At 39.9% G+C, this 11,341-nt stretch overlaps 1 protein-coding gene across 1 annotated transcript; it reads right to left on the bottom strand.

The window, feature by feature from the left end:
* Positions 1-474: 474 nt before the first annotated feature.
* Positions 475-1,302, bottom strand: LOC137224655 (large ribosomal subunit protein eL15-like). Its single transcript, XM_067737428.1, has one exon. It carries the CDS (start codon positions 1,255-1,257, stop codon positions 643-645), a length of 615 nt encoding a protein of 204 aa, XP_067593529.1. The 5' UTR covers positions 1,258-1,302; the 3' UTR covers positions 475-642.
* Positions 1,303-11,341: the final 10,039 nt, after the last annotated feature.

Genomic DNA, 11,341 nt, shown 5'->3' with positions numbered 1-11,341 from the left:
GGATTTGTTTCAATTTGTAAGAGAAACATCTGGCAACAGGTTTATTCAATTATCTTAAAAAATCGTGGCATTCCTTTACTTTCCGCCTTTTGGAAGCAGCAGTTACATATATGGAATAGCAGATTAAGTCTAAAAACGTGGGCCCTAGTCAACTTTATTTTTCGGCATAATGATCATGATAAACGATCACGACATCCTTCACATTTCCAAGGAAAACCCAATTTAAAGTTTGTCCTTGCCAAACTCCATAAAACAGCCACTTTAGAGTAAACCAGCAGAGCACTGCCTCACCCCAATAAAGCTGTAGGTTTCATCACATGCACCAACAAATCTACACGGCTAGTTTCTGCGCTCCTCTTTTACAGAATTTTACACCTATTGTTACCAGACAGCACTTTACACACGGACATATCAACTGCCTAATAAAGCAAAAACAAAGGCATTTCCCTTATTAGAAACAAGACATACCATCACTTAAAATCTTCAAACATTATTGCACTTTAACTTTCAGAATTTGACAATGCATTCAGTGAAGCAACCTGCAGACAACTAGTTTTAACAGACAGATTAAAAAACACTTTTAAGCAGACGTGGATGTCCTAAACTGTTTATTAGGTAAGACTTTTACAAACATTACTTATATTAGCGGTAGCGGTGGAGCTGGAGAGTATTGCGCCTTCTCCAGGCTGCGCGGCGAGAACCACCGATCGTGTGGTGGAACTTGTGGCCCTTGCCGAGGCCGCGGTTCTCCCTGCCTGCAGACGTCAGCCCTCGCATCTCCCTGTGCTTGTGGACTCGTTTGGTGATCCACTGGGTGTCAGGGTTTCTTCTGATAGCCTTATGGAAGGGATCAATGAGGATAACCTCAAAAAATTTGTACGTAGAATCTTCACCCACCCAGTAAGAATTCAGGACCCTCAGGGCCCCACAGTGGCGTCCCGCTCGCTCCTCGGCAACAGACTGAAGGCCCCGGGCAAGTTTGAGCTGGTTGACGCCATGGTGGACAGGCTTGCAGTAGGTGGCGCCCTTCGGGACCGGGCGTTTGCGGCCACCGCGGCGCACGCGAACCCGATATATCACATAACCTTGCTTGGCCTTGTAGCCCAGCCTGCGCGCCTTGTCGGGCCGGGTGGGGCGCGGAGCCCGGTGCAGCGCCGAGAGCTGGCGGTACTGCCAGCAGCGCACGCTGAGCAGAAAGCGCATCACGTCCGACAGCTTCTTCCTCCACAGCTCCTGGATGTACTTGTAAGCGCCCATCTCGGCTCACCTGATGGCTGCCGCCAAACGGAAAGGAAGGACCCTTTCTCCTCCGTTACCAACATTTTTACTGTCTGTGAGAACTTAAGTGACAAAGTACTTCTTGGTAAATTCATGGGTCATTTGAGATGTTACTTTAGATTTTTTTCACATAAGTAAATAATATGTAAAAAACTGGAGAAAGAAAAAATAATGCAACGTGCTTGTTGATAGCAATACATTTTACATTTTAAAGATTTTAAAAAGGTCTGTGACCTGTAGGATTAATTATTAGGGTGCCATCTTTTCTCCCTTCCCCTCCTCTCCTCTCCTCTCATCATTTTAATTGTTTGGATTTTGGAGGCAGTACTGCCCCTTCTGACATGCCAAGAGCCACATGAAAGAGAAAACTCTGTGCTTTGGTTCTGGCTTTTTATTCCCACCATTGGCTCCTAATTGACTTGCCATCCTGCAATAGTACAAATCATGAATAAAAATAATTTAGATGTTTTGGAGTACATTAGGAGAACTTAATAGAGTTTTATTTCCTATCATTTCCATCATATCTGTGTCAAGATACAGTTATAAGGACAGAAATGGCTGGTGGGTTTTTTGGTTTTTTAAAATTGGTAAGGCAGGAAGGTTTTCACAAAAATAAGATAATTAGTGAAACTTGTATCTAGAGCACTTAATGGTCTCTGTTTTCAATTTGATTCTTGATTTCATTTTTCTCTGGATTATATTGGCCTTCTACAGCTAGTACTAAATTACTTTACAGAAATAAGCTGGTTTGTTCCTGGTGGAAAGCTACAGTGTCTCTTGAGTTCCATATTTGAACATTCTTTGTAAATAGTTGTCTGGATGGATTATGATAAAGAAGATGCTACCAATGAAATAGAAAACCAACTACATGATATAAGACTGTGATCCTCATGACCACTCTAGAAGGTACTTCCATACATAAGTCATAAAGGCCATATTCACTGAATGCAGTGCCAATGCCCCATTTTTATGCCTGTGACTCAACAAAGGTCTTTTCAGTTTATAGAAGCAGTTTGGGATTTGTATTTACAACTTCTTTTGGTTACCTGCATGTCCATTGCTGGCAACGGACTTTGTCATTAAAACCTGACTCCTAGGTTAAGGAGCTACAGTGTGGTTTATTCTTTACCTACTTGGATAAACTAAATTATAATAGAAATGTACTTTGGTTAATCCTGAAATGTGTCATTTTTGAATAATCTTAATCTTAAAAGCAATACAGAATTGTGATTTATTAATTTTAAATTAAAATATTCACATCTTGTTGCAAGAAAAATTATATCTGAAAAAAAAGAGAGAGAGTTTGAAAGAGCCAGAAATAATGATCCAAAATAAATTCATGCATAATGATTATAATTGCTATTATTACAATGATACCATACTTCAATTTTTTAAACTCTTAGGTAATAAAGTTAGATGAAATATAAAACCTTCAAGTAGTATATCTACATTTTCATATTCCATTATGTCCTAATTATTAGTATTAATGCAATTAGTCATAAGAAATGAGAAGTCGCAGACCTACTACAGAATAGACTTGAGGACATGGGGAGGGGGAAGGGTATGCTGGGACGAAGTGAGAGAGTGGCATAGACTTATATATACTACCAAATGTAAAATAGATAGCTAGTGGGAAGTAGCCGCATAGCACAGGGAGATCAGCTCAGTGCTTTGTGACCACCTAGAGGGGTGGGATAGGGAGGGTGGGAGGGAGGGAGATGCAAGAGGGAAGAGATATGGGAACATATGTATATGTATAGCTGATTCACTTTGTTATAAATCAGAAACTAACACACCATTGTAAAGCAATTATACTCCAATAAAGATGTTAAAACAAAAAGAAAGAAATGAGAAGTATTTTTAATTAGTTGTAAATAAAGCACTAGAGCTGTTTATGGAAATCTAGTGGGAAAGTCAAAAGTTTATAAACATTTTACAGCTGTGCATATGTGTGCTATATCAATGAAGAGAAAAAGGTCTATAGATTGACTTAGTATCTACATTACATATACTATTTCATAAGGATGTTTAAATCTAACTTAAGCTGTAGAAGGGGGGTTGAATTTAAACATGTATAGGGCTCATTGTGGAGGGGAAAAAATGAAGTTATTAAATGAATTGTAAAATAGGTAGGGATTACATTGGATACTGATTTTTTTTTAATTAAAAAAAATTGTTTTGGCCACACTACACAGCATTCAGGATCTTAGTTCCCTGACCAGGGATTGAAACCACGGCCCCTGCAGTGGAAGCCCAGAGTCTTAACCACTGGACCACCAGGGAAGTCCCAGGATACCGATTCTTTACTATCTAATATTAGAAATAATTCTAGTGGGTTTGGGGTAGAGAGAGACTTCTCTCAAACTATGTTGCTCAAATAGTTATCTGAAAGATCTTTTTTTTAAGATTAATTCGTTCAGTTAAATTACTTTGCAGCCACCATAGTAACAATTGATTCAGGGAAGAATCACCAAGAGATTTTAACACCATTGGGTAAAAGTGTGTTGGGAAACAGGGTTTTAACACAGTTTAAAAATATATCCTCAAAAATTACTTATAAATTACAAAAGGCAAGAAAAGTACAATGGAGAAATGATGGACACAGCTTAATCAAGTGATCAAAATTAATATCAACAATAATAGGATAAACTAACACCGTATACCTCCTGATGTTATGCATGAGAAAACTCAACATCACTTATATGGTAGTCCTCCCCAAAATCCATGATCTAAATCTAATAATGAGGAAATAATCATATAAACCAAAACTTGGGGACAGTCTAAAAAACAACAGGCCTGTGCTCCTCAAAAATATGAATTTCATGAAAAGCAAAGAAAAATTGAAGAACTGAGACAAACACTCTAACAAGACATGACAGCTCAAGGCAGTGTATGATCTTGGCTTGGGAAAAAATGTTATAAAAGACATTAAGACAATAGGTAAAATTTTAATATGGGCTGAATATTATATAATTATTCTGTATCAATGTTAAATTTCCTGATTTCAATCATTGCATTATAGTCACATAAGAGAATGTCATTGTTATTAATAAATACACACAATACATTATGGGCCAGAGGGTCTTGAGGTCAGCAACGTGCAAATATTCAGCAGAATTATAATAATTCAGAGAGAGAGAGAAGGGAGGAATAAAACATTCCAATACTCTTGCAACTTTTTATCGGGTGTCTACTGCTTGCCAGACAATATGTCGGGCACTAGAAATAACAGATTAATGAAATATTTCTTTTCCTCAGAGGACTTGGAGCTCTCGTGGAGAGAAAGACATAGATATGCTGCATAATCATGGGGTGAGCAAAATAATATTGAAATCTACACAAGGTCCTGCGGAGCACAATGGGGAGCACCCCTCTGCACTTGGTTGAAGGCTTCACAGAGCAGATGACGTTGGAGTTGGGACTCAAAGGATGAGGAGAAATTTGTAAGTGAGCAAGAGGAGAAAGGGGGTTCCAGGCAGAATGACAGCATGTGCAAGGGCACAGGAGAGGTATTAGGCACCCCAAATAGAATCCATCCAAGGCTTCAAGAGCCTACATTTGGCATGCAGAGGACTTGGTTAAGCCTGCTTTGGTGCTCACAAGGCAAGCTGTATGAGCTCTTAAGGTATGATGAATCTAATGGCGACCTTGCTTTTCTGAAATGCCTGAACTAAGAGGGAGGGATAGAAAAGGGGACCTGGGCAGAGTTTCTCCATCTTCAACCATAAACCTCTTTAACTCCATTTAATTTGACCAACATTGCTTTGTATACCAGTGTCCAAGGTTTCTGTTCTTCCTCTGTGGACCATTCAACAAGAAAATGGAAAGATGCCATCACTAATGTTCTATGCCGGGGCTCTCAGACTTGAGCATTGCATCAGAATCACCCAGAAGACCTGTCAAAACCCAGCTTCTGAAGCCCACCTCCAGAGGTTATGATTCAGTAGGTCTGGGGTGGGACCTGAGAATTTACCTGCTGAGCTGATCCAAGGAACCACATTTTAAAAAACATTCTTTGGGGCTTCCCTGGTGGCGCAGTGGTTGAGAATCTGCCTGCCAATGCAGGGGACACGAGTTCGAGCCCTGGTCTGGGAAGATCCCACATGCCGCGGAGCAACTGGGCCCGTGAGCCACAATTACTGAGCCTGTGCGTCTGGAGCCTGTGCTCCACAGAGAACAAAAGAGGCAGCGATAGTGAGAGGCCCACACATGGCAATGAAGAGTGGACCCCGCTTGCCACAACTAGAGAAAGCCCTCGCACAGAAACGACAACACAGCCATAAATTAATTAATTAATTTAAAAAATTTAAAAAAAAAACATTCTTTGGAGAGACCTTCAAGATGACGGAGGAGTAAGACGTGAAGATCACATTCCTCCCCACAAATATATCAGAAATACATCTACATGTAGAACAACTCCTGCAGAACACCTACTGAATGCTGGCAGAAGACCTCATACCTCCCAAAAGGCAAGAAACTCCCCACGTACCTAGGTAGGGCAAAAGAATAAACAGACAAAAGGATAGGGATGGGACCTGCACCTCTGGGAGGGAGCTGTGAAGGAGGAAAGGTTTCCACACACTAGGAAGCCCCTTCACTGTCAGAGATGGAGGGTGGCGGTGGGGAAGCTTCTGAGCCACGGAGCAGAGCGCAGCAACAGGGGTGCGGAGGGCAAAGCAAAGAGATTCCCGCACAGAGGATCGGTGCCGACTGGAACTCACCAGCCCGAGAGGCTTGTCTGCTCACCCGCCAGGGCGGACAGGGGCTGGGAGCTGAGGCTCGGGCTTCGGAGGTCGGATCCCAGGGAGAGGACTGGAGTTGGCTGCGTGAACACAGCCTGAAGGGGGCTAGTGCACCACAGCTAACCGAGAGGGAGTCCGGGGAAAAGTCTGGACCTGCCAAAGAGGCAAGAGACCAGTGTTTCGGAGTGCGCGAGGAGAGGGGATTCAGAGCACCACCTAAACGAGCTCCAGAGACAGGCATGAGTCGCGGCTATCACTGCATACACCAGAGATGGGCATGAGACACTAAGGCTGCTGCTGCAGCCACCAAGAAGCCTGTGTGCAAGCACAGGTCACTGTCCCCTCTCAGGAGCCTGTGCAGCCCGTCACCTCCCCTCCCGGGAGCCTGTGCAGCCTGCCACAGCCAGGGTCCCGTGATTCAGGGACAACTTCCCCAAGAGAACACAATGCCCGCCTCAATCTGGTGCAACGTCATACTGGCCTCTGCTGCCACAGCCTTGCCTACACTCCATACCCTTCCCTCCCCCTGGCCTGAGTGAGCCAAAGCCCCCTAATCAGCTGCTACTTTAACTCCGTCCTGTCTGGGTGAAGAACAGACACCCTCAGGAGACCTACACTCAGAGGCAGGGCCAAATCCAAAGCTGAACCCCAGGAGCTGTGCAAACAAAGAAGAGAAAGGGAAATTTCTCCCAGCAGCCACAGAAGCAGAGGATTCAATCTCCACAATCAACGAGATGTACCCGGCATCTCCGGAATACCTGAATAGACAACAAATCATCCCAAACTTGAAGCAGTGAACTTTGGGAGCAACTATAGACTTGGGGTTTGCTTTCTGCATCCAATTTTTTTCTGGCTTTATGTTTATCTTACTTTAGTATTTAGAGTTTATTGCCATTGGTAGATTTGTTTATTGATTTGGTTGCTCTCTCTCGTTTTTTTTATATAGATTTTTTTTTCCTTTTTCTCTTTTGGTGAGTGTGCATGTGTATGCTTCTTTGTGTGATTTTGTCTATATAGCTTTGCTTTTACTATTTGTCCTAGGGTTCTGTCTGTTCCTTTTTTGTTTTCTTTTGTTTTGTTTTTTACAATAGTTTTTAATGCTTCTTAGCATTGGTGGATCTGTTTTTGGTTTCATTGCTCTCTTCTTTCTTTCTTTTTTTTCCCCTTTTTTTATTGATTTTTAATTTTTTTATTTTAATAACTTTAATTAATTTATTGATTTTTCTTTCTTTCTTTCTTTTTTCTCCCCTTTCTTCTGAGCCACGTGGCAGACAGGGTCTTGGTGCTTCGGCCAGGTGTCAGGTCTATGCCTCTGAGGTGGGAGAGCCGAGTTCAGCACATTGGTCCACCAGAGACCTCCCAGCTCCACATAATATCAAACGGCGAAAATCTCCCAGATATCTCCATCTCAATGCTAAGACCCAGCTCCACTCAACGAGCAGCAAGCTACAGTGCTAGACACCGTATGCCAAACAACTAGCAAGATAGGAATAAAACCCAACCCATTAGTACAGAGACTGCCTAAAATCAAAATAAGGTCACAGACACCCCAAAACACACCACCAGACATGGTCCTGTCTACTGGAAAGAGAAGATCCAGCCTCATCAGCCAGAACACAGGCACCAGTCCCCTCCACCAGGAATCCTACACAACCGACTGAATGAACGTTACCCACTGGAGGCAATCACCAAAAACAATGGGAACTACAAACCTGCAGCCTGCAAAAAGGAGACCCCAAACACAGTAAGTAAAGCAAAATGAGAAGACAGAGAAACACACAGCAGAAGAAGGAGCAAGGTAAAAGCCCAACAGAACAAACAAATAAAGAGGAAATAGGCAGTCTACCTGGAAAAGAATTCAGAGTACTGATAGTGAACATGATCCAAAACCTTGGAAATAGAATGCAGAAAATAAAAGCAACATTGAACAAGGACCTAGAAGAACTAAAGAGCAAACAAACAATGATGAACAACACAATAATGAAATTAAAAATTCTCTAGAAGGAATCAATAGCAGAATAACTGAGGCAGAAGAACACATAAGTGACCTGGAAGATAAAATAGTGGAAATAACTACTGCAGAGCAGAAAAAAGAATAAGGAATGTAAAAGATTGAGGACAGCTTCAGAGACCTCTGAAACAACAGTAATATACCAACATTCGAATTATAGGGGTCCAAGAAGAAGAAGAGAAAAAGAAAGGGACTGAGAAAATATTTGAAGAGACTATAATTGAAAACTTCCCTAATATGGGAAAGGAAATAGTCAATCAAGTCCACGAAGTGCAGAGAGTCCCATACAGGATAAATCCATGGAGAAACATGCCAAGACACATATTAATCAAACTATCAAAAATTAAATACAAAGAAAAAATATTAAAAGCAGCAAGTGAAAAACAACCAATAGCATACAAGGGAATCCCCATAAGGTTAACAGCTGATCTTTCAGCAGAAACTCTGCAAACCAGAAGGGAGTAGCAGGACATATTTAAAGTGATGAAAGGGAAAAAACTACAGTTAAGTTAGTCTACACAGCAAGGCTCTCATTCAGATTTGACAGAGAAATTAAAACATTTACAGACAAGCAAAAGCTAGGAGAATTCGACACCACCAAACCAGCTTTACAACAACTGCTAAAGGAACTGCTCTAGGCAGGAAACACAAAAGAAGGAAAAGACCTACAATAACAAACTCAAAACAATTAAGAAAATGGTAATAGGAATATACATATTGATAACTACCTTAAATGTAAATGGGTTAGATGATCCAATCAAAAGACGTAGACTGGCTGAACGAATACAAAAACAAGACTGCTATATATGCTGTCTACAAGAGACCCACTTCAGACTTAGGGACACATACAGACAGAAATTGAGGGGATGGAAAAAGATATTCCATGCAAATGGAAATCAAAAGAAAGCTAGAGTAGCAATTCTCATATCAGACAAAATACACTTTAAAATAAAGACTATTACAAGAGACAAAGAAGGACACTACATAATGATCAAGGGATCAATCCAAGAAGAAGATATAACAATTGTGAATATTTATGCACCCAACATAGGAGCACCTCAATACATAAGGCAAATGCTAGCAGCCATAAAAGGGGAAATCGACAGTAACACAATTATAGTAGAGGACTTTAACACCCCCTTGCACCAATGGACAGATAATCCAAAATGAAAATAAATAAGGAAACACAAGCTTTAAATGATACATTAAATGAGATGGACTCAATTGATATTTATAAGACATTCCAGCTGAAAACAACAGAATACACTTCTCATGTGCTCACGGAACATTGGCCAAGATAGATCATATCTTGGGTCACAAATCAAGCCTTGGTAAATTTAAGAAAATTGAAATTGTATCAAGTATCTTTTCTGACCACAATGCTATGAGACTAGATATCAGTTAAAGGAAAAGTCTGTAAAAAATACAAACACATGGAGGCTAAACAATACACTACTAAATAACCAAGAGATCACTGAAGAAATCAAAGAGGAAATCAAAAAATACATAGAAACAAATGACAATGAAAACAGGACAACTAAAAACCTATGGGATGTAGCAAAAGCAGTTATAAGAGGGAAGTTCATAGCAGTACAATCCAACCTCAAGAAACAAGAAACATCTCAAATAAACAACCTAACCTTACACCTAAAGCAATTAGAGAAAGAAGAACAAAAAAACCCAAAGTTATCAGAAGGAAAGAAATCATAAAGATCAGATCAGAAATAAATGAAAAAGAAATGAAAGAAACAATAGCAAAGAGAAATAAAACCAAAAGCTGCTTCTTTGAGAAGGTAAACAAAATTGATACACCATTAGCCAGACTCATCAAGAAAAAAAGGGAGAAGACTCAAATCAATAGAACTAGAAAGAAAAAGGAGAAGTAACAGCTGACAATGCAGAAATAAAAAGGATCATAAGAGATTACTACAGACAACTATATGCCAATAAAATGGACAATCTGGAAGAAATGGACAAATTCTTAGAAAAGCACAACCTTCTGAGACTGAAGCAGGAAGAAACAGAAAATATAAACAGACCAATCACAGGCACTGAAATTGAGACGGTGATTAAAAATCTTCCAATAAACAAAAGCCCAGTGCCAGATTGCTTCATAGGCGAATTCTACCAAACATTTACAAAAGAGCTAACACCTATCCTTCTCAAACTCTTCCAAAATATAGCAGAGGGAGGAACACTCCCAAACTCATTCTACAAGGCCACTATCACCCTGATAACAAAAGCAGACAAAGATATCACAAAGAAAGTATACTACAGGCCAATATCACTGAGGAACATACATGCAAAAATCCTCAACAAAATACTAGCAAACAGAATACAACAGCACATTAAAACATCATACACCATGATCACATGGGGTTTATCCCAAGAATGCCAAGATTCTTCAATATATGCAAATGAATCAATGTGATACACCTTTTTACCAAATTGAAGGAGAAAAACAATATGATAATCTCAATAGATGCAGAAAAAGCTATTGACAAAATTCAACACCCATTTATGGTAAAAATAAAAACACTTCAGAAAGTAGGCATAGAGGGAACTTACCTCAACATAATAAAGACCATATATGGCACACCCACAGCCAACATCATTCTCAATGGTAAAAAACTGAAACCATTTCCTCTAAGATTAGGAACAAGACAAGCTTGTGCACTCTCACCATTATTATTCAACATAGTCTTCGAAGTTTTAGCCACAGCAATCAGAGAAGGAAAAGAAATCCAAATCAGAAAAGAAGTAAAACCACTACTGTTAGCAGATGACATGGTACTATACATAGAGAATCCTAAAGATGCTACCAGAACACTACTAGATCTAATCAATGAATTTGGTAAAGTAGCAAGATACAAATTAATGCACAGAAATCTCATTTATTCCTATACACTAATGATGAAAAATCTGAAAGAGAAATTAAGGAAACACTCCCATTTACCATTGTAACAAAAAGGATAAAATAACTAGCAATAAACCTACCTAAGGAGACAAAAGACCTGTATGAAGAAAACTATGACACTGATAAAAGAAATTAAGAATGATACAAACAGAGGGAGAGATAAACCATGTTCTTGGATTGGAAGAATCAACATTGTGAAAATGACTATACTACCCAAAGCAATCTACAGATTCAATGCAATCCCTATCAAACTACCAGTGGCATTTTTCACAGACTACAACAAAAAATTTCACAATTTGTATGGAAACACAAAAGCAATCTTGAGAAAGAAAACTGGAGTGGGAGCAATCAGGCTCCTGGACTTCAGACTATACTACAAATCTACAGTAATCA

The sequence above is a fragment of the Pseudorca crassidens genome, chromosome 5 (assembly GCF_039906515.1).
Source record: "Pseudorca crassidens isolate mPseCra1 chromosome 5, mPseCra1.hap1, whole genome shotgun sequence".
Classification (NCBI taxonomy): domain Eukaryota; kingdom Metazoa; phylum Chordata; class Mammalia; order Artiodactyla; family Delphinidae; genus Pseudorca; species Pseudorca crassidens.
Note: the sequence above shows the minus strand (reverse complement) of the source record. Positions and strands in the feature narration are given on the sequence as shown.

Excerpts from the sequence above, each read along its gene's own strand:
- LOC137224655 (XM_067737428.1), bottom strand. The coding sequence starts at position 1,257 with ATGGGCGCTTACAAGTACATCCAGGAGCTGTGGAGGAAGAAGCTGTCG.